Source organism: Mustelus asterias, chromosome 15, assembly GCF_964213995.1.
Source record: "Mustelus asterias chromosome 15, sMusAst1.hap1.1, whole genome shotgun sequence".
Classification (NCBI taxonomy): domain Eukaryota; kingdom Metazoa; phylum Chordata; class Chondrichthyes; order Carcharhiniformes; family Triakidae; genus Mustelus; species Mustelus asterias.
In genome coordinates this window covers 73,313,000-73,337,746 of record NC_135815.1, presented here as the reverse complement: position 1 = coordinate 73,337,746, position 24,747 = coordinate 73,313,000, and the positions used below count along the sequence as shown (strand labels likewise).

Here is a 24,747-nt window from a genome sequence, read left to right as displayed (position 1 = left end):
CTCAGTGGGAGAGCATCTTGGGGATAGCGATCATAACTCTATCTCCTCTATGCTTGCATTGGAAAAAGAGAGGATCAGGCAAGCTAGGAAAGCGTTTATATGGAGTAAGGGGAAATATGAAGACATAAGGCAGCAAATTAGAGGAGTAAATTGGAAGGAGGTATTCTCGGGGAAATGTACTGAAGAGAGGTGGCAGTTTTTCAAGGAATGTCTGTCTAGAGTTCTACAGGACAACGTTCCGAGCAGACAGGGAAGAGTTAGTAGGTTAAAGGAACCATGGTGCACGAAAGCTGTGCAGGACATAGTCGAGAAGAAAAGGAAAGCATACAAAAGGTTCAGAGAGCTTGGCGAAGATAGGGATCTAGATGAGTATATGGCTTGTAGGAAGGGACTAAAGAAGGAAATTAGGAGAGCCAGAAGGGGTCACGAGAAGGCCTTGGCAGGTAGGATTAAGGAAAACCCTAAGGCGTTCTATAAATATGTGAAGAGTAAAAGGATGAGACGTGAAAGAATAGGGCCGATAAAAGGTGAAGGCGGGAAAGTCTGTACGGAACCAGTAGAAATGGCAGAGGTGCTTAATGAGTATTTTGCCTCGGTTTTCACAGAGGAGAAGGACCTGGGTGGATGTACTGCGGGCTTGCGGTGGACTGAAAAGATTGAGTATGTGGACTTTAACAAAGAGGTTGTGCTGGAATCTTTGAATGGCATCAAGATAGATAAGTCGCCGGGTCCGGATGGGATGTACCCCAGGTTACTGTGGGAGGCGAGGGAAGAGATTGCAGAGCCTCTGGCGATGATCTTTGTGCCGTCGATGGAGACGGGAGAGGTGCTGGAGGATTGGAGGATTGCGGATGTGGTTCCTATTTTCAAGAAGGGGAATAGGGATAGCCCAGGAAATTACCGACCGGTGAGTCTAACCTCAGTGGTTGGTAAGCCGATGGAGAAGATCCTGAGGAACAAGATTTATGAGCATTTAGAGAGGTTTAGTATGCTCAAGAATACTCAGCATGGCTTTGTCAAAGGCAGATCGTGCCTTACGAGCCTGGTAGAGTTCTTCGAAAATGTGACTAAACACATTGACGAAGGGAAAGCGGTAGATGTGGTTTATATGGATTTTAGCAAGGCGTTCGATAAGGTCCCCCATGCAAGGCTTCTAGAAAAAGTGAGAGGGCATGGGATCCAAGAGGCTGCTGTCCTGTGGATCCAGAACTGGTTTGCCAAAAGGAGGCAGAGAGTGGGTATAGATGGGTCTTTTTCTAAATGGAGGTTGGTCACCAGTGGTGTGCCCCAATGATCTGTTCTGGGACCCTTGCTGTTTGTCATTTTCATAAATGACCTGGATGAGGAAGTGGAGGGATGGGTTGGTAAGTTTGCCGACGACACAAAGGTTGGTGGGGTTGTGGATAGTCTGGAGGGATGTCAGAAGTTACAGAGGGACATAGATAGGATGCAAGACTGGGCGGAGAAGTGGCAGATGGACTTCAACCCAGATAAATGCGTCGTGGTCCATTTTGGCAGGTCAAATGGGATGAAGGAGTACAATATAAAGGGAAAGACTCTTAGTACTGTAGAGGATCAGAAGGACCTTGGGGTCCGGGTCCATAGGACTCTAAAATCGGCCCTGCAGGTGGAGGAGGTGGTTAAGAAGGCGTATGGTGTGCTGGCCTTTATCAATCGAGGGATTGAGTTTAGGAGTCCGGGGATAATGATGCAGCTATATAAGACCCTCGTCAGACCCCACTTGGAGTACTGTGCTCAGTTCTGGTCGCCTCATTACAGGAAGGATGTGGAAAAGATTGAAAGGGTGCAGAGGAGATTTACAAGAATGTTGCCTGGATTGAGTGACATGCCTTATGATGATAGGCTGAGGGAGCTCGGTCTTTTCTCCTTGGAGAGACGTAGGATGAGAGGAGACCCAATAGAGGTATATAAGATGTTGAGAGGCATAGATCGGGTGGACTCTCAAAGGCTTTTTCCCAGGGTGGAAATGGCTGCTACAAGAGGACACAGGTTTAAGGTGCTGGGGGGTAGGTACAGGGGAGATGTTAGAAGGGAAGTTTTTCAGACAGAGGGTGGTGGGCGAGTGGAATCGGTTGCCGTCAGTGGTGGTGGAGGCAAACTCAATAGGGTCTTTTAAGAGACTCCTGGATGAGTACGTGGGACTTAATAGGATGGAGGGCTATAGGTAGGCCTAAAAGGTAGGGATATGTTCGGCACAACTTGTGGGGCCGAAGGGCCTGTTTTGTTCCGGAATCTTTCTATGTTTCTATGTTTCTTAAACTCCAAATGAAGGGCATAAATATCTGTTGAATATAAAGTCAGGATTTACTAATTAATCAAACATTGATCATTTCCAATTTCAACACTTCTAGAGTAGGGATTGAAGAGTACAAGAAAAATGTAGGTAGGCAAAGTTCATTTAACAAAATGTAAAAGACTTCTTGGGCCCAGCAACCCTGTTGACTGGTTCATTTTCCTAAAAGATAATAGGGGTCAAAGTTTCTGAAGGCAATTGTTCACTTCATTCTTTCTCCTAAACAGGTTTGCACTTGATGTGCGGGACTTACTGGCTGTTCACACCGGCGGTATCTTCTGGTGCTGCCGACAGTGCACCCACACTGCAGGTTTCCTGGCAGCATGGGGTGGACTCAAAGGGAAATCCCATTGACAGCAGCAGGACCAGAAGATCATGCTGCCAGCTAACTGTAGGCAGCCTCTGCTGCTAAGAACCATGCTGCGGGTTGGGCGGGGGCAGAGAATCCCACCCACATTCTCTCTTTTCTTGTTTTATCAGGTTGCTTTCTCTTCTGCCTTTTCTCTATCCCTTCTGTCTTCTCTTTCTCTTTTTCCTTCCTAATACTTACCTCGCTCTCCTGATAAGTTTTTCACATAGAAACCGTGAGTGAAAAAGAATCGCAGTCACATTACGGAACTGAATGGCTACTCAGATTGGAAAAATATAGGAAATGGTTTTCCACAAGGATCAGTGCTGAAGCTAATATTGCTCACTATTTACATAAACAATATGGACTTGGGAGTCAGAGTACAAATTCTAAATTTTCAGGTGACACCAAGTTGTTTTGTATAGTTAAAATAAAGGAGCAATGCAATAAATTTCATTAAGACAGTATTAAACTTGCAAAACAGCTTATAATTTGTAAATTATTTCAAGATAGGTATGGACATGGTGCATTTTGTTAGGAAGAAGAAGAAAACCATATAGAGGTTGGAAAATAAGAGTCTACATGAGAGCAGACAAGCAAAGTTAGTTAAGCATCCAGATACACAAAGCACTACACAGAAACATAGAAATATTACAATACAGAAGGAAGCCATTTGGCCTATTGGGTGTTATTTTACCACTTTTTGTCTAAGTGCCAGGCGGGCGTGTAGCTGGGAGAGTTTCGATCCATTTTTGGGTGCATTTTTAGCCTCCCCCCCCCTCCTCCACCACCACCACACCCCCATTATGCACTCTGGCTGCAAAACTTTGAGCGAGTCTGTTTCTCGCTGCAGAAGCCTGTGGACACCTGAAAGCTTGCAGCTCCAATCGGAGCCTCCAACTGCACATGCGCAGCAAAAAAAATACAGCTCCCCTGCCAGATCCCTCCTGGGCTGGATAATTCCTCCCTCTGGCCCCCACGGACATTGGACCCCCACCAACATTACTGACCCCTCTATCCCTCCACCCCCCTCCTCCCAGACTGATCGCGACCCCGCTGTCCAGACCGATTGTGACCCCCCTCCCCTGCTGATCGCCGGCAGAGTGGCAGTAGCCCCCACCCACCTCCGATCGCAGGCAGAGTGGCAGTGCCCCTCCTCTCCCCTTCCCAGACCCACCTGCATATGGCCCCCATCTCCCCCGGCTCCGATGGCTGTATGACACCTCCCTCTCTCTCTCCCCTGCCCCAATCATCATAGAGACACAGATCCCCCTCCCCCCATCAGCATACCTACAAGTGCTCACTTGCCTTCCCCTCAATAGTAACAAGCAAACTGCATTTAACTTACTGGGATGCTCTCCCAAACTGCCTGAAGCAGAGCTGCCCTAACAAGGGGCAGCTCCAAAAAACCCCAAGGATGGACAGACAGGCAGGCAGTGCAGGAAAAATGTCTAAGAAGGCAGTGCCCAGATTTGGAGAAGTGGACTTGAGCAGGTTGCTGGATGCTGTGGAGGCAAGGTGGGGCATCCTCTTCCCCCGCCAGGAAACCATCCAAGTGGAAGAGATAGCAAAGCCTGGGAGGCTTTGGCCGCCTCTGTTAGTGCCATGGCACTGGCCCCCAGAACTGGGAAGCAGTGCCAAAAAAAGGTCAATGACCTCATCTGGGCAGTGAGGGTGAGTGTTTAACCCCATCTGACATCTTCCCCCGAATCACCCCCAGATCCCCCCACCCCCAGCACTCTGCATGCTTCCAGCCCCTGACCCCCTAACCACCTCCTTCCTCCCCCCCGTCAAGAGTATCACAGTGCTTGTCCTCTGAGGGCCACCTCGATACGCTGCAGGAGTCACGCCTCTGTGATTTCTTTCATGGTTCCTTATGTCCCCACAGCAGAAGAATGCCCATAATTGTCGGCAGAGGGCAAAGACAGGGGATGGTGAGCCTGACTTTCAAGTCCTCACCCCTCTTTGAGGAACGGTCCCTGGAGCTGTTGGGAAAGAAGGACATCCAGACCATCAGTGACAGCATGGTCGGCAGGAGTCAAGAAGTGAGCACCTGTCAATCCTCCACTCAATTTGAGTGAATTACTAGGGAGCATAGGTTTAAGGTGCGAGGGGCAAGGTTTGAAGGAGATGTACAAGGCATGTTTTTTACACAGAGGGTGGTGGCTGCCTGGAACTCGCTGCTGGGGGAGGTAGTGGAAGCAGATACGACAATGGCTTTTAAGGAGCGTCTGGACAAATACATGAATGGGATGGGAATAGAGGGATATGGTCCCCCTAAGGGTAGAGGGTTTTAATTCAGATGGGTAGCATGGTTGGTGCAGGCTTGGAGGGCCGAAGGGCCTATTCCTGTGATGCAATTTTCTTTGTTCTATTTTCAATATAGAAATGTCAAGCAAGTTTCTTGCATCCAGATTCCTCTCTCTTCCTTGCATCTAACCTTGTATCCTGTGTTGCAGGAACACACCCGGATGCCCCAGGGCCATCCGGCACTATGGCCCCCACTGCTGCTCCCGCCCACCCTGACACCTCTGATGACTCCTTGGAAGAAGCGGATGAAGGGACCTCTGAGGGTGGCACCTTTTTGGCATCAGCTTCCACCTCACAACTCCCCATCCCAGATACTCTCACATTGATGGGTCCAGTTAGTGCTGGATCACTCTCCGGTGAGCACGACACATCTGATGATGTACATCAGGTGGAGGAGGGAATGTCCAAGGCCTCTGGTACGCGGGGGCCTGCCGGAGTGAAGACACAGCTGGCCCCAGGCTACATGCTGGGCCACTTCTTCCTCAGCTGCTGGAGATGTAGCAACAGAGCCAGGGAATGCAGGAGGGGCTGATGGCCTCACTGGACCGACTGCGAGGCTGTTGGGAGGAGCCCCAAAGCTTTCAGGTGGACCAGCTATTGCCTGTCTTATGTGGTCCCCAGGCCAACACTGCAAGGGTAGCATTTGTAGTGGAAAGCCTGGAGCAGGGAATCCTCACCATGAGTGGCAGGCTCCTCGCGATGGTTGAGTCACAGCAGGCCACAGCAGAGAACCAGAGGGCCGCGGCGGAGTCACAGCGGGCCACAGCTGAGGGACTCAATAGGCTTCTCGAGATTCTGTGGTCCATGGCTGAGAGGCTCGAGAACTTGCACAGGACCCTGCGGGTCAGCGCTGAGACACAGCAGGCTATGGCAGCAGCCCTTGAGAATGTGACCCAGTCACAGAAGGCCATGGCTGAGGGGCTGCAGAGTGTGGCCCAGTCTCAGAGGGCACTTGTTGCCACCATTGACAGGTGGCCCCCAACTCAGGTGGCCATCGCAGAAGGCTCGACCACCATGGGTAGAATGCAGGTGGTCCAACAGGACTGGCAGGGCCAGGTGATGCTGGAGCTTCTGGAGCTCACTGCAGAAGCACCGCCGTCCCATGGAGTGACACAGGGGCCCACAGGAACCCCGAGGGAAGAGGATGGGCTCGAGCCCATGCCGGGGCCTTCCAGCCAGGAGAGTGTGGCTGGGGCTAAACCTTCTGACCTCCCCCCACCCACCCTTCCTGACATTGGTGCATCTCAGGGGCAGTGGGATGAAGAGGGTGTCATGGATACATCCCAGACACCTGGAAGCCGGCCAGGGCCCTCAAGGTCTAGGCCCTGCAGAGGATGCCCGCCAAGGGCATCACAGGCCACGGGCGTGATAGGCAGCTGGCCCCCTCCACCTCCGATGTACATTCTGGGGAGACACCAAGACGTGGTGGTAAGCCAGATAAGGTTAAGAAGTTGTAGTTGCACTAGTTAGGTAGATATTTAAGCCACTTGAAAGTTTCCAGTTCACATGTTTTTATGTTAGCACTTATCACTTAGACACTTTTGTTGTCCGAAATAAATGTATTTTCACCACCTACCTGTGACTAATTTGTCTCAGATTTGCCTTTAACAGGAATCCTCTTACTGTGACGGTCACCAGAGGGATCCTTCATGTTGATGTCAGTGGGACAGGCCCTTTAACGCTGTGTCACTAAGAAAATGAAGGCATTGGTTCCCCAGAATCCATGAGAGATTCCCTCCCTTCCCCTACCCCACCCATCCCGGGGCCCTGTATGAGGGTTTCAGATCCCTTACCCACTACACAGATGTGGGCCAGGTGCCAGCCTGCATGCGGAGCTCAGGTAGGAGTCAGACTAGATTGCACCAGAGCATCATCATAATGATGCTTAACGAGTTGTCATCATCTTCCTGCCTGCCAAAGAAACTCGCTAACACAGCGTACCCAGGCCCACCACTCTGATGTGACAATGTTGCAGCAGATAGAGGACTTTGGGGGAAGGGAATGGAACCCATGTGCACAGACACATGCTCCTAGTTAGCGAAGCGCCTGGTGATCATGGCCTCCCTAGCCACCCTCGCATGTTTCATTCTTGCTGCCTGCCTCCAGCGCCCTGGGTGGTGTTGCTCGGCATTGTCCTCCTCCTCTTCCTCAGCGACACGCGCCACGTGTTGGCCTCCACATCCTCCTCCTCCAAAAGGTCTCCTCGCTGCTACGCCAGGTTGTGAAGGGCACAGCACACCACCACAATGTGGAACAATATCAGGGGGCTATATTCGAGGACCCCGCCAGAGCGGTCTAGGCATCTGAACCACATTTTGAGGAGTCCTATGCACTGCTCCGCTATTGAATGGGTGGCACTGTGGGCCTCATTGTACCAGGTCTCCACATCAGTCTCAGGCTTTCGCACAGGCGTCATCAGCTGAGTCCAAAGCGGGTACCTCATGTCCTTCACGAGCCATCTCTGCACCCTGGGCTCCTCCTCAAAGATCTCCAGGATATCTGAACTCCTTAATATGAAGCTGTCATGTATGCTGCCGGGGTGTCTGGCACAGACGTGCATGATATTCATCTTATGGTTACACACCAATTGTACATTTCTATTCATGAATCGTCATGGATTCTGAAGCATGGCCTTGAGGACAAAGTGGGTGCAGTCTATAGTCCATTTGGCAGCCCCGCGATGGCCGCGAATCCTGCAGCCTGGGCTTTCTGCTGGTTCTGGTCCAGGTCAAATTTAAGATACTGGCCAGCCCAGGGATACAGGGCATCTGAGACCTCCTTCACACAGTTCTGGACGGCTGACTGCGAAATGCCGCATACCTCTCCACTGGGAGTCTGGAAGGGCTCGGTGGCATAAAAGTTTCCAGCACATCCCCCACCTGCAACAGTGGTGTGTACTAGGACCCAGCAGCATCCCCAAGACCCAAAGTCAGTGCTGAGACCCAGGTCTGTGCTGAAAATCGGACATCAGACACATGATCAGTAATAGCCCCCACCCTCCCCCCACACACTCACAGACCGATCCCGACCCGAAACGCAACATGGCCGCAACAAAATGACCCCCTGTGAGCAGCACGGAGCCTTCCGATGGTAGGTACTTACCTCCTCACTAATCCTCACTGATGGAGCGCCAGAAGCCGACTTTTAAAGGAGGTGTTTTTCAGATCGATCCGGATTGGGCGAACGAGGTGGTAAAGGCAGGCGTGCTGGTAACTTGGGGCATGCAGCTCGCTAATTGCATCGAGGTGAATGCAAAAATATTTAAATTGACGTCACGCCCGTTTTGGGAGAGCTCCCGATCATGCCGATTTTTTTCCCTTGGTAAAGTGGGAACTGGCGCAAAAACGGGGGGGGAGGGGGACCTTACCACGTTTTTGTGCACGTTTTGATGGTAAAATTCCGCCTATTGTGTCTGTACTGACTCTCTGAATTCCCACCTTCTCCATGTAAGCTTGCATATTCTTCCTTTTTAGATTATTGTCTAATCCACCTCTAAATGTTTCAGATGAATCTGTCTCCATCACAGTCTCAGGCAATACATTCCAGACCATAACCATTCGCTGCGTCAACAAGAATTTCCTCAGGTCACCTTTGCTTCTTTTACCAACCACTTTAAATCTGCATCCTTTCATTCTTGATTCTTTCACAAGTGGAAACATTTCTCCCGATTTACTCTGTCCAGACCCCTCATGATTTTGAATACCTCTATCAAAACTCCTCTCAGCCCTCTCTTCTCCAAGGAAAAAAAAGTCCTAACTTCTTCAATCTAACATGATAACTGAAGATCCTCATCCTTGGAATGATCTCATGAATCTCTTCCATAATCTCTCCACTGCCTTCACACTTTCCCTAAAGTGCAGCATCCTGCAGGTCCTGTCCTCCTCTCCTCATTAACCGTCCTCTCATTCCACTGTCCCTGAAAGATTCCAAAGTGGGGTCTGTTACTAATCATGTTATGGGTTAACTCATAATCATCTGCCATTTATCAGCCTTCCTTCATTTTATGAACTTGGTGGTCTTTCACGTGAGACCTTAAACCCTAACTGTTTTTGAATTCCTCCAGCAACATTACTTCCCTTAAGGTTATCAAGTTACTGTTTCATCTTTATTAACCTACATCATCTATCAAACTCTATTTCCATTTCCCTGGTAAATTCTACATAGGTCTGACCCATTCTCTTTCTCAAATTGCTAAATTTAGGCCTCAGGCACCAACTCACAAGCACTCAGTATAGAAGTCTTTACTTGCTCATAATTACATGGTTGTTCTGCTGAAAGAGATGCGTACACCTCCAATGATTTCCTGATCAAAACATTTTGTAGGACCATATCCCACTCTTTTTTTTGGTCAATTCAGATTCATGACAATTTTCTCAAAGGACACAAAGTACATCTCTACTACTTCCTCACTGAATTTAGGTGCTAAGTGAATGTTTTTTTACCAAATTAAAATGAAGAGGAGTTCTCTAAGTCAGTCTCACTTCTCATCAACTCAAGTTTGCATACTTGGAACACATGCTCCACTTTCAAGTTTTTCATCTCTCTTTCTCTTTCCTTATCTCTTTCCTCTCTTACTAATTTCTCTCTCTCTAAGCCAATCTTTCTTACCTTTTCTCTTTATTAATTCTGGCCAGTGTAGTGGCTAGTGTATTTGATCACTAAAGAAACTATTCTTTTCTTCCTTGAGCCCCAGATACCTAGCTGATTCTTTAAGAATCCCATCCTTCTTGACTCCTGATATAATGCTAATTCCCACGTGCTCAGCTCCAGCTGTCCCAAGTCACTAAGTGTCAGATCATCTCGCTCAACAAACATTTTTAGGATACCATCCATTTTAACTCAGCCATACATCTCTTCCCCAGGAGCATCTGGAATTCTACTTTACTTTTGCCAAACAGAAAATGGACCTTTATGCATGCAACATTACCAGTTTGATAACCATATTCTGCTGCAGCAATTCTTTGTGCCCCCATCTGCGTGTTGATTACTTTCTGCTTCCATCTCCCCTTTGTGTCTGCCAGTCACACAACCTTTGGTCTAACTGCTTCAAGGTCAACGGTCCTTAGGTCACATGGATCAGTATTTCTCATCATCCAAGAAAATTACAATTAATCTCTTTACAATTGACTCCACAATAATTACTCTTAAAAAGTCCTTTTCAAAGATTCTTAAAAATGATTATAGCTTCCATAGATATTTTAAAGAAATTACAGCTGGCTTTTTTTGGCTCCGCCACCAGCAAGCATCATTGAGGGTGGGACAGGAAAATTCGAACAGCCATTGATATTTAATGGCTCTCTAAATTTTCCCGCCTGCCACGATATCCACCGTTTTCAGAGTTGAAAGATCCCACCTACAAATATTCCTTACTGTACTGCTATTAGGTCAAAGATCAGAACAATATCCATTCTTGAAAATAAGGAATGCTTATTCAATTGGTTCGTAATCATTAGAAATACTATTGTATGAGGATTTTACTCAAAAGCAATTGCAAACCTGCCCATTTTGTTTGTACACACAGATGCTGGACAGTGTCTTACACTAAATGTGTTAGTACTGTTTCACTGCACGATAACCTTTTTAAAATTCTCATCCTTGCAATCAAATCCTGCCATGATCTCACCTCTCACTTTCTCTGTTCCCTTCTCCAACTGTCTAAAATCTCTGCCCTCCTCTAATTCTGACCTCTTGTACAACCCTTATTTTCATCTTTCATTGGCAGCCATGCCTTTGGGCTCCAAGATCTAGAATTTCCAACTGAACTGCTCCGCCTCTTGATCTTTCTGTCCTTCTTTAAGATGCTCTGTAAGTCCTACTATTTTGAACAAGTTTTTGGTCAAATGTCCCAATACTGCATCTTCTTGTGGTTGTGTCAATTCTTTTCTGATAACACTTGTGAAGCACTTTGGGATATTTTATTATGTTAAGAGCTCTGTATAAAATCCAAGTTGTGGCTGTTGTCCCTGTGCTGCACTTGAAAATTGACATATTTCTGTAAATAGCATTTTTAAAAGTTTATTTTTAAAAGTTTATTTATCTTATCACACTGTGCAAGCCTCACAGACACATCAATATTCAATATCAAAGTTTTTTTTGCCAGAAGTAATAATAAGGACCTTCAGTTTTCCAGATAAATATCTTGAGAAGAACCACTGTCGGAATCCAGATGGAGAACCCAGGCCGTGGTGTTTCACAACTGACATCAACAAACGATGGGCATTCTGCAATATTCCACGTTGTAGTAAGTTTTCCATTTAGGGTGTGGATTATACAATGGATTAGCACACTGCCATTTCACTTTTCAGACTTAGTTATTTGATCCAAGCCAGTCTGATGAGTGAAAGTCTACTTCTGTTGACTTCACTTGCTTTACAGTCACTGCAATGTTGAAGAATGTGCTACACTATTGAAGGTGCCGTTTGTCAGATGAGATGTTAAACCTTGGCCCTCAGAGGTGAACATGAAGGATTCTATGGTAGTATTTGGAAAAATACAGGATAGTTGCAGGAAATCTGCAGCAAAAAAACCATGCACATCACATGATTAAAACTCCTGACCGTATTTCCTTCTTGCTCTGAAACGCTGCCCTAGTCAATATCACAGCCATTGACTCCTCTACTCTGTACTCAGACACTACCTGCTGTCTTAAATTAAATCAAATTCTGTTTTTGTCTGAGATTTCAAGCATCTGCAGTTCTTTTGTTGTTTTCTTATTACTAATATGATATTCTAAAAGAAATGATAATCAAGTGGCAATTACATTTGTAAGAGACTTTTTCTTCGCAGCATGTTGCATTAGATACCAATTGTGGCCAATATTGAAAATTTCGAAATCCCATCAGTGTGATTTCCTCAATGTGATTGTCTGTTTATCCAACTTAATGCCATCACTGTTGCTGAGTGCTTGGAGATTCCTTTGACTTCTGCCAGGTTCAAATTAACATTGGGAAAATTGAAATGATTGCTGAAATCAGCAGCGAATACTGTCATTTCACTGTTGATCACCGTTGTAAAGTGTTTGGTGTATTTCAGTAGGTCTTGTTAAGGTATTCATAGTCTGAGGTAGTTCAATAGTAAGTATTTATTAACTAAAATTTTTAACTGTCTAAGTACAGTAAAGATCCAAGTTAGGAGCTGTCTCCTTATTTCTAGATGTGGAGATGCTGGCGTTGGACTGGGGTAAACACAGTAAGAAGTTTAACAACACCAGGTTAAAGTCCAACAGGTTTATTTGGTAGCAAAAGCCACACAAGCTTTCCTTCTTCAGGTGAGTGGGAATTCTGTTCACAAACAGGGCATATAAAGACACAGACTCAATTTACATGAATAATGGTTGGAATGCGAATACTTACAGCTAATCAAGTCTTTCAGAAACGAAATGTAATTCTGTTCACAAACAGGGCATATAAAGACACAGACTCAATTTACATGAATAATGGTTGGAATGCGAATACTTACAGCTAATCAAGTCTTTCAGAAACGAAATGTAATTCTGTTCACAAACAGGGCATATAAAGACACAGACTCAATTTACATGAATAATGGTTGGAATGCGAATACTTACAGCTAATCAAGTCTATAAGAAACAAAACAACGTGAGTTGACTCACGTTGTTTTGTTTCTTAAAGACTTGATTAGCTGTAAGTATTTGCATTCCAACCATTATTCATGTAAATTGAGTCTGTGTCTTTATATGCCCTGTTTGTGAACAGAATTCCCACTCACCTGAAGAAGGGGCTTGCAGCTCCGAAAGCTTGTGTGGCTTTTGCTACCAAATAAACCTGTTGGACTTTAACCTGGTGTTGTTAAACTTCTTACTGTCTTTATTTCTACACAAGCTCTATCCAACACTAGACTGATCCCTAGGTGTGAGTCATGTCTTCTATTACAACACTGTGCTGGTGGTACAGTACTCAGTCCCACATTAACTCTATGTGCCAATCCCATATATTACATCTCCCCCAAGTCTTTATGCAACATATTTACAAGTTATCAAGATGGCAGCAGTGTATACCATCTACAAGATGCATTGCGGGCACTCACCAAGGCTCCTTAGGCATCATCTTCTAAACCCATGACCACTAGCATCTAGAAGGACAAGGGCAACAAGTGCATGAGAACATCACAAACTGGCAGGTCTCCTCCAAGCCACACATAATCCTGACTACATTACTGTTTTTTTCACTGTCGCCGAGTCAAAATCCTGTATCTTCCTTCCTAACAGCGCCAAGTGTACCTACACCACATTATCTACAGCAGTTCAAGAAAGCAGCTCACTAACACCTTAGCAAGGCCTTAATGGCCTAACTAATGCCCACATCCCATGAATTACCACTTCCCTGGCCTCCATAACATCTTGCGTCATTTTCTTCTCCTCTGCTTTTTAACTGATTCCCCTGACCTTTTTTTTTTGCTCTGCCTGCCCCTCCCACTTTGTCAGGAAAAACTCATCACACTCTCTCTTCAGTTCTGAAAAAAAGTCATTTTGGTCTCCAAATGTTAACAGATGCTACCAGACCATATGAGTTTTTTCCAGCACTTCTTGTTTTTGTTTCAGATCTCCAGCATCCGCGGTATTTTGGCTTTCACTTAGAATCTTAGAATCCCTACAGTGCAGAAGGAGGCGATTTAGCCCATCAAGTCTGCACTCGATGACACTAATATGATTCTAGGATGGTATGTCACCCCCCCTGGGAACTTTCAGTGGTGGGAGTGTCAAGAGCCAGAGGTCATGATCCGTGATGGCTCTTCACAATCCCACCACAGAACATTAGAGTCATAGAGGTTTACAGCATGGAAACAGGCCCTTCGGCCCAACTTGTCCATGCCGCCCTTTTTTTTTAAACTCCTAAGCTAATCCCAATTGCCCGCATTTGGCCCATATCCCTCTATACCCATTTTATCCATGTGTCTAAATGCTTTTTAAAAGACAAAATTGTGCCCGCCTCTACTACTACCTCTGGCAGCTTGTTCCAGACACTCACCACTCTCTGTGTGAAAACATTGCCCCTTTGGACACTTTTGTATCTCTCCCATCTCAGCTTAAACCTATGCCCTCTAGTTTTAGACTCTCCTACCTTTGGGAAAAGATATTGACTATCCAGCTGATCTGTGTTCCTCATTATTTTATAGACCTCTATAAGATCATCCCTCAGCCTCCTACGCTCCAGAGAAAAAAGTCCCAGTCTATCCAAACTCTCCTTATAATCCAAACCATCAAGTCCCGATAGCATCCTAGTAAATCTTTTCTGCACTCTTTCTAGTTTAATAATATCCTTTCTATAATAGGGTGACCAGAGCTGCACACAGTATTCCAAGTGTGGCCTTACCAATGTCTTGTACAACTTCAACAAGACATCCCAACTCCTGTATTCAATGTTCTGACCGATGAAACCAAGCATGCCGAATGCCTTCTTCACCACTCTGTCCACCTGTGACTCCACTTTCAAGGAGCTATGAACCTGTACCCCTAGATCCTTTTGTTCTCTAACTCTCCCCAACGCCCTACCATTAACTAAGCAAGTCCTGCCCTGGTTCAATCCACCAAAATGCATCACCTCATATTTGTGTAAATTAAACTCCATCTGCCATTCGTCAGCCCACTGGCCCAATTGATCAAGATCCTGTTGCAATTGGAGATAACTTTCTTCACTGTCCACTATGCCACCAATCTTGGTGTCATCTGCAAACTTACTAACCATGCCTCCTATATTCTCATCCAAATCACTAATATAAATGACAAAGAACAGTGGACCCAGCACTGATCCCTGAGGCACATTGCTGGTCACAACATTCTGCAGCTTTAAAAAGATTATTTGATGGTATGTGGGCATTGCTTGCATTTATTGCCCCTCCCCAATTGCCCTTGAACTGAGTGGCTTAGTAGGCCACTTTAGAGGGTAGTTAAAAGTCAACCATATTGCTTTGGATCTGGAGTCAATGTAGGCCAGAGCAGGTAAGGAGGACAGATTTGAGAACGAGCACATTCGTGAACCAGATGAGTTTTTAATGACAACAAAATACTAGTTTCATAGTCACTATTACTGAGACTATTCAATTTCAGTTTTTATTAATTGAATTTAAATTCCACCAGCTGCCTTGGTGGGATTTGAACCCTGGTCTCTGGATTACTCGTCCAGTGACATTACCACTATACCACCGTCTTCTCTAGCTGCTCAGTGACATCCTGGTCCCTGGTGCAGGGAGGTGACAAACCATCCTAGAATCATACTTGTGTCACAAAACCCCCATCTACTCACCTAACCATATACTCCCTCATTACTATTCCATTCCCAACCTTCAATTCCCTCTCTATACAGCTAATCCACCTATGGTGCTGTGAACTTGACTGTGTCTGTATTCATACCAGTCTCAACAGTATTCAGAACATTAAAAGCAGAGGCTTGAGGTACAAACAATGGAAGTTACGCTAAATATTTATGAAGCACTGGTTAAACGTCAACTGGTGTATTATGTCCAATGCTGGACCACACTTTAGCATTAGTTGTCAAAGGCTTACATTCACCAAATTGTACCAGCGATGAGAGATATCAGCTATGTGGCAAGACAAGACAAGTTGGGATGTTTGATAAGTATTTAAAATAATGTAAGATTTTGATAGACTGAAGAAAATAAATTGAGAGCTGGAGGACACAGATTTAAGATAATGGACAAATGAACTAGTGATAAGAGGATGAGAATTTTTTTTTAGTGGTGTGTTGTTATTATCCAGAATGCACTGTCTGAAAAGGTGATGGAAGCAGATTCAACAGTAACGTTCAAAATCTAACTTGATAAATTGAAGGGAAAATATTTGCAGGGCAATGAGTAAAAAATAAGGGAGCAAGACTAATTTGAAAGCACTTTCAAAGACTTATGCTTTATCATACAATGATCCTATTTGCACAAGTTATTGCTCTATTGAATGACACTATTCCAGTTGAGGGATCTTACCCTTTATGAAGCTCTTCTAGCTTCAGCCATCTTCCTGCTATACAAGCTTTGATAGAGTGTGCATTGGTGTGACCAAAAGGACAGATGCGTGACTTGCTCTGTGGCCATCATCAATGCAGTCAACAGCCCAAAGATAACTCCTCCTCACATAATTACTTTGCTCCTTAGAAGATGTTGAACAATTTTCCAATGCTAAATCTGAGTGGGGGGATAGAAGCCCTCCTTCCCCCATAACAGCACTGCAGATGGGTAACCTGCAGCAGCATTGCGGGTACAATTTTGTCTTTTAAAAAGTGTTTAGACAGTTACATGGGTAAGATGGGTATAGAGGGATATGGGCCAAATGCAGGCAATTGGGACTAGCTAGGGGCTTAAAAAAAAGGGCGGCATGGACAAGTTGGGCTGAAGGGCCTGTTTCCTTGCTGTAAATCTCTATGACTCTATCCTTGAACCCTGTGTTTTTCCTTTCTAACAATCTAGATTTGATAAGTTGGCGTTAGCAGTAGAAAAAAGAGCTAGTCATAAGATCACTGCAAGTTTAAATTAAGAGCTTTTAGCTCCTCACCTCCCCCCACACATTATGGGCAAGCAACTTTTCTACATTCACTGTCTGAGCTTGTCTCAGAAAAATGACTGCCTGAACAAGGCATTGGAAGGTAAAACGCAGTCCATTTCTGTTCTCACTCCTTCACTTCTAATGTTCTGTCCCGTCCTTCAGAAAAATGTGAACAGGTTTATCCATGTTTCATTCTTGTTACACAAACACTAACAGAAAACCCTCAATAATAAACATGACACTTGTTTTTTCTATGTCTGTTGAAGCTGAGGAGCCCCCTGCTATTGAAGAAGAGACAGAGTGTTACACAGGCAAAGGTGGGGCATATCGTGGAGCTGTATCAACAACCATTTCTGGTAAAACCTGTCAAAGATGGGACGGTCAGAATCCGCACCTGCACTCAAGAACTCCGGACAACTACCCCTGCAAGTAAGTAAATGTCAGTAGCCCCTGCGTGAACTGGTTTCCATCATTGTCTGTAATGAGGGAGAGAGACTTAATTCACTCCTATGGGCTGTCTGAGTATGATTGCAGATTTGTTCAAAGTTGTGTGGAATCATGCCAATTCCAAACAGGATTCAGAGTGTCCATACTTCCACATCTGCTATCCATGAGATGAAGCTAGTCACACACTGAAAACAATGTAACATTTATTTCTGATCAACACCCCAAACTGCTCTTTTTTTTTTAAGAGGACTCAGGAATAATTACTGCAGGAATCCGGATAATGAAAAGGAGCCCTGGTGTTACACCACTGACCAAGAATCAAGATGGGAATATTGCCAAGTACCAAAGTGTGGCCTTGTGCCTTCAGGTGAGAATTCCACACTTCCCAGATAGTGCTCTGCTTCCTTTTATTGATAGTAAATCTCCACTAAGCTGTTTGCTGCTTTGTCAATTGCTCTATTTTTGTTACGAGCAGATATCCTATCACGTTACTCATCGAGTCAGATGTGTTGTAATTTTCTCATAACAGGAACATTACGGCATTTGGCTGATCTCCAGAAGATCAATAAAGACAAAAAATGGACTTAACTCTGTTTCTGTAATTGCCTCACCTTTCTGATTCCAACTTTGTGTACTGTTCTCTGTCTCATTCAATCTCTTTGTGGCTGAGACACATTCTTCTCACTGATGTCTGTATCATCCCTTCAATCTGCCCACTCTTTTGGATGTCTTTAGTGTCTGCGTAACTCACATGTCTTAGACTAGACTTGTGGCTGAGCTCCTGGTGTCACGTGTTCAAATATAGAAGTGTAAAATCATACAGCACAGAAGGAGGCCATTAAGTCAGTTGTGCTTGTATCACTTCCCTAGTCTTCTCTTTGGCCCTACTATTTTTTTCCTTTCCATGTATAGATGCATTCCAGTTTGAAAGTTACCTCTGAATCTGTTGCCACTACCTTTTCAGGCATTCCATTCCAGGTTATTAAAACTCACTAAGAAAATAAAATTCCCCTTGTGTCTCCCCTAGCATATTTGTCAGTTATATTAAAATCTGGGGCCCTTGTCCTCTTTGCTTTAAGGAGAACAATTCCAGTTTCTCTAGCCTTTTCACATAGCTGAATTCCCTCATCTCTGGTACCATTCTGGTGAATCTTTTCTGTATCATCTCCACAGCCTTTCAAAATGTGGTACCCAGAATCAGATGCAATGGTTGGAATTTTCCATTTATGAGACTAAGTGCAGTGGTGGGTGGCTTCGATGTCACTCACCCCATTGCTTGGAATGGCAGAAACTTGCACTGGATTCTGTGCTTGGAACCTCATTAATTATGCACAGGCGAGTATCAGACCAATCACCTGGCAGGACGGGAGCCAATTTGTCTGCCCGCTGACAGAGTCAAAGGTCCAGGCGCAATATTTAAATGCCAGTCAAACCAGTCAATCTTCAGGACAACATTACAGATGTCTTCCAAGACAAGAAGATGGCCATTAAACTCGAGAAGAAGGCAGCATCCCTCTTCACCCAGCAGGCCCTCAAGACCTTGATCAAAGAAGTATAGGCACACAGGCATGTCCTGTGTCCCAGGGATGGCTTCACGAAGCACCCAACCTCACCATTCTAGCCTAAGAGGCCATTGCAGAGCTGGTCCACATGGCTGGCAACCACATCCAATATTCCATCCAGTGCAGGAAGAGGATGAATGATCTCAATCACTCAACCAGGGGTATTTCATCCTTCAGATCCCTCCAATGTCAATCTCTCATCATGGCATCATGTATTCAAAGGGCTACTCTCTTCAGTGATCTCACACAACCATTAGCACGGGACACATATCATCACCCAACATCTCATAGCAACTTTCACATCACCACCAATCCATCTCTCATGTTGCTCACACTCCATTCTCTGGCCTTTCTGGGAAGAGCTAAACACACACAGGGGACATGCATCTTACCCAACCTCTGCTCCATCCCTTCTCATTACATCCTCCTTTCATTTTCATACAGGGTAAGCTGGCACACAACAGAAGGAAAGAACGCAGACCCAGGAAGAGATAGCCGACATCATCGTTCTCACCGAGTTTGAGGAGGATGCTGCTGAGATCTCTGGGGAGGACAGGGATCACTCCTGTGGGGAACAGGAGATTGGATTGACCCACCAACTTAGTACACTTCTCAGCTCCCTCACCGTATCACATCCTGACAATCACAGCTAGTCACGTGCAGTCTTATATTGTTCATGTTTATCAACTGAAACTGTATTCTCTATCTTCTGGACAGCAGCAGATCAAGATCTATAAGGCAGCCCACCATTAATCAGAGCCCTGGACCACATTTGAAGAGGAAGCATTGGAAGAACCATCACTGTGCTCATCTGCATCCTCCATCAACACAGATACACATACTTTGGTGGGGCACAGCTACAGAGGGGCATTGCTCAGGCTCATCTTCTGGAAAACATCTCACTGACAAGTCTCCGCAGCAGTCAGAGGCAGGAGATGCAAGAACAGGTGGCGAAACACCAGTCAGAGATACGGCAGTCACTCAGCAGGCTAGAGCAAAGGAAGGAGGAGTTTGTTTGCATTCTATTTGATGTCATGGCTCTGGCATGTGAGGTCTTAACAGATTTCTCGTGATATGGTTACAAATCCTGGTGGGCACCATCAAGATGTATGTGACAGGAGGAGGAGACACCTTGACCATCTTCCAAAGTCATCACAGACATCAGGATATAGCAGTCAACAGGCTGTCTCCAATTCTGCTGTGAATATCAGGCTGCACCCAGGCGTTAAGAAATCCCGTTGTCACCTTAGGGCTACAAGTGTGCTACTACTGTGAATACGTTTGATGAGTATGTAAATGTTTTGGTCAACTGAAGACGTTGTGGAATTTGTACTTTGCAATCCTCTTTTGTCGAGGTTTATCTGTCCTCCTCCTCAGGGATAATGTCCCTCTGTGAGATTAATATTCATATGACGTCCTCACTTGAACTCGTCTGCAGCCTTGTGTGACGTTGTTTAATTCTTTACTTGAAGTGTGTGATGGTGCTGCACGGTGGCACAGTGGTTAGCACTGCTGCCTCACAGCACCAGGTATCAGGTTCAATTCCAGCCTTGGGTGACTGTCTGTGTGGAGTTTGCACATTCTCCCTGTGTCTGCGTAGGTTTCCTCCGTTCTCCTGTTTCCTCCCACAGTCCAAAGATGTTCAGGTTAGGTGGATTAGCCATGGCAAATACATGGAGTTACAGGGATGGAGTGGGCCTGCATTGGATGCTTTTTTGGAGAATGGATGCAGACATGGGCAAAATGGCCTCCTTCTGCACTGTAGGGATTCTATGGTTCTACATATGCACTTCTAACCCTTCCTCCTCAAGGAAGAACATTGAGTGAGCGCAGCTCATTGGCCTCAATTTTCCAGTGATATGTGTGTCTCCTCAATAATGGTGGAAGAACACAAGACATGCACGGGACAAGGAGATGCTTAGGCTTTCACCTCAGTGGCAGCAGTGTTTACATCATTAGATGGCAGTGAAAACTTCAAGTCTTCTCTCACATTGTTCTCATTCCTCAGTGGCCTCTCAGTTCCCATTTGTAGGACACTGCAGACTAAAGCAGAGATTATGGTCTGACGATTCATGAAGTCAGAATGTGCAAGTGTGAATACTGGACTCGTTCCTGCGAGATGAAAGAGGGCTCGGAGATATGTGGCCAAGTACCCTCAGTTAACTTTACTCCTCCTGAAACCTGTCAGCAATTAAAGTGTCACAGGCACATCTCCAGCATCTTACTTCCTCCACAGAATCATTGTATTCATACTGACCCTCAGCAGCCTCCTGAGGTTTCTGGCCTCTGGACCTCCTCCATTAAGCTCTCAATCCCTCTGGAAAGGAATCACCTCTTTGCATTGCCAGATGTTGAAGGGACCAACACACCTAGAATATGCTTGAAACCCTTTTGGGAGTGTATTGTAGTGAGCCACCTGAGCAGTACAAGCATCCGAAGAGCATCCTCAGAAGTTCCATGGCCTGCTCAATGAGGGAGTGTGTGGAGTGATGAGCAGCATTGTACCTCTCAAGAACGACTCAAGGGTGACTCACTGGAGGATTTTAGTGGATAGCTCTGATCCCCAAGCAGCCATCCCTGCAGATGTACTGGCCACTCAAAAATCTCAGGCACTTGGGAGCAACTCCGAGGGGACCTGGCACTAACATGTATTTGGTTCTTCTGATGGTCATGCACCAATTGTACATGATGGAATGGTAGCCTTTTTGGTTTATATATATTAAGCACTGTTGCCATGGAGCCGATATAGCCACATGGGTGCAATCTATTGCACGTTACACTCTAGTGAAGCCTGAGATGGCGGTGAGGTCAGAGAATTTTTGAGCCTGGCTTTCCTCATCCAGAGCAAACCTGACATAATGATGGGCCATCCTGCAAAGGGGATTGGTGACTATTTTATGCATCTATCTGTTGCAGACTGAGAGATGTCACACAGATCCCCTTGTTGATCATGGGAAACCACAGGCAAATAAATCGAGCATAGTGGTTATCTTCAAAGCCACTGGCGGAGATAGCCTCCAACACCCTGCGACATCAGGTCTTCACGAAGAATGTGGCATATCTGATTAACCAGAGCTCAGGACAAGCACCTGACCTGCCTGGCATTGTCTCTCACTCAGTTGTAAATAACAGACTATTCTATGGAATGTTCTTGACCTGGCGAATCGCCTCCATTGTTTGGATCCTTCCTCCTGACCCTCTTGTTCATGATCTGTCTCCCCTTGACCATGGTGAGGTCTTCTGCTGGAGTTGGGCTTAGACTCATCTCTGCTACCTTCACCGCCTCCATTGTATTCGGACTCTGACAAAGGTAGCACTGAGCCTGGATACGATTGTGCTTCTCTCTGAAATGAAACATTGAAGACATTAATGATTAATGGTCCAAGAGAATGAAGCTCAGAATATGAAACCAATGGCAACTGTAAGGGTCTGTAATTTTTTTCTGCCTTACTTGCATAGTGGGTGATGCAGCCTTGTCCCTAAGACGCTAGCACACACATTGTGGTTACCAAGATGGAAACCAAGATAAGTAACCACATGGAACCCTGCATGGGATGATGGGTGTAAATGAGATGAGTTAACCAACCTAGTTCTGTGCTCCAATCCCTGATGTGCATAATGACCAATCAGTTACTCATGCTCAATGAGTGGATGCCCTTGCACCTGCTTTGAATGCCAATTCTGGTGAACATGTGACTGGCCTTCATTGGTGGAATGTGGTATATGATGCAGCTGTGGCCTCCTTCACTAATATCTGCTTTCACAATTTTTAACTTCCTATGTGTTACTCTTGAGATGCAGTGACTTTGATAAAAAGTCACTAAGTTCTGAGTACCCCTTTAGAAACATAGAAACTAGAAGCAGGAGTAGGTCATTTGGTCCTTCGAGCCTGTTCCGCCATTCATTTTGACCATGGCTGATCATCAAATTCAATATCCTGATCCTCCCTCCTCCCCCCCCCCCCCCCCCCATATCCCTTGGTCACTTTAGCCCCAAGAGCTTTATCTAAATTCTTCTTGAAATCACGCAACGTTTTGGCCTCAACTACATTCTATGGTAGTAAATTCCACACATTCACCACTCTCTGGGTGAAGAAATTTCTCCACACCTCAGTTCTAAAAGGTTTATCCCTTATCCTCAAACTATGACCCCTAGTTCTGGACTCCCCCACCATTGGGAACATTCCTTCTGAATCTGCTCTGTCTGACCATGTTAGAATTTTATACGTTTCTATGAGGCCCCCTCTCACTCTTCTAAACTCCAGTGAATATAATCCTAAATAACTTAGTCTCTCCTTATATGACAGACCTGCCATCCCAGGAATCAGCCTGGTAAAATTTCGCTATACTCCCTTTATAGCAAGGACATCCTTCCTCAGATAAGGGCACCAAAACTGCACACAATACTCCAGGTGTGGCCTCATCAATGCCCTATACAGCTGCAGCAAAACATCCCTATCCCTATACTCAAATCTCTCACTATGAAGGACAACATAACATTTGCCTTCTTTACTGCCTGCTGTACTTGCACACTTACTTCCAGCGACTGATGCACAAGGACACCAAGGTCTCATTGAGTATCCACTGCTCTCAATTTACAACCATTCCAGTAATAGTCTGTCTTCCTGTGATTGCTACCAGAGTGGATAACCTCACATTTATCCAAATTATACTGCACCTGCCATACATATGCCCACATACTCAGCCTGTCCAAATCACGATGAAGCATCTCACATCCTCCTCACAGCTCATCCTCCCACCCAACTTTGTATCATCTGCAAATTTGGAGATAATACATTTAGTTCCTCTTCCAAATCATTAATATATAATGATTTGGAAGAGGGAACTAAATGGATTATCTTACAGTTAATGTATTAACTGTAAATACAGTTGGGGTCTTAGCAAAGATCCCTGCGGAGCCCCACTAGTCACTGACTGCCAATCAGAAAAAGACCTATTTATGCCAGCTCTTTGCTTCCTATCTGCTAACCAGCTTTCTATCCATCTCAAGCCATTACCTGCAATTCCATGTGCTTTAACTTTATATTGTAGTCTATTATGTGAGAACTTGTCGAAAGCCTTCTGAAAGTCTAAATAAACCACAACCACTGGTTCTTCTTGGTCAACTCTACTACTAGTTACATCTTGAAAGAATTCCAATAGATTCATCAAGCATGATTTCCCCTTTATAAATCCATGCTGACTTTGTCTGATTATACCACTGCCTTCCAAGTTTAAACTTTATTTATTAGTGTCACAAGTAGGCTTACATTAACACTGCAATGAAGTTACTGTGAAAATCCACTAGTCGCCATACTCCGGCACCTGTTCGGGTACACTGAGGGAGAATTTAACATGGCCAATGCACGTCATTCGGTGAACAGGCAGACTCCGCACAGTGACCCATCCGAGAATCGAATCCGAATCCCTGGTGCTGTGCTAACCACTGTGCCACCTGCTGAGTTATTAATGCTGAGTTATGAAATCCTTGACTCTAGCAACTTCCCCAGTACTGATGTTAGGCTCACTGGTCTATAGTTCCGTGTTTTCTCTCTACCCCTTTCTGAATAGCGGGCGTAAATTAGCTACCCTCCAATCTGTAGGAACCAGTCCAGAGTCCAAAGAATTTTGGAAAATAACCAGCAATGGATCTACTATTTCCAGGGCCACTTCCTGGTCCTTTCAATTTATAACTGTGCCATTACTGTGGCACAATGTGAAGGTAGAGCCTCTCCAAAAAATACTGGATGTCAGAGTTGTTGTGGTGGACATTCCTACTCTCCCCTCTGAACCCATAGCTTGTGACGTGCCCATGTCCCATGTGGACCTCTACCCACCCTATCAAGACGTTGTATAAATGGTCATACACCCCATGTTTATTTTGTGTTTCCAATCTACAGGCTGCAGATGCCTCCAGTTACCATCAGCATTCTATCTGCATAGAGCATAGAGACAGCCAAGTCCAAGGACAGTGAATGTGAGACAGCCCTGCATACCAAGCTGTGCAATTTTCCTCTGGAGCACACAGCCCTTGCCCCTCTGTGGAGCTGGAATACACCGTACTCCCAGTGAATACTCCTGCAGCATGCCCACTGCACCCTATAATTGTCTCCAATCTCTGATCTCTAATCATGAGATCCACATAGCTCCTGGACCACTTCTACTCTCTGACTTCTTTCCACAACAGAACAGGAGCATCTATACTCTGTGACTCCTGACTACAAGCCACAGACCAAAGACTTGGTCTTTCGCAGAGT

General features: G+C 45.4%; 1 protein-coding gene across 1 annotated transcript in view; it reads left to right on the top strand.

Moving 5' to 3' along the window:
* Nucleotides 1-24,747, top strand: part of plg (plasminogen) — a 141,124-nt gene that overhangs the window by 57,047 nt on the left and 59,330 nt on the right. Inside the window, exons 7-9 of the mRNA XM_078230122.1 lie at nucleotides 11,096-11,214; nucleotides 16,749-16,911; nucleotides 17,175-17,296. Of these exons, the coding sequence (XP_078086248.1) occupies nucleotides 11,096-11,214; nucleotides 16,749-16,911; nucleotides 17,175-17,296 (404 nt within the window). The remainder of the gene's footprint in view (nucleotides 1-11,095; nucleotides 11,215-16,748; nucleotides 16,912-17,174; nucleotides 17,297-24,747) is intronic.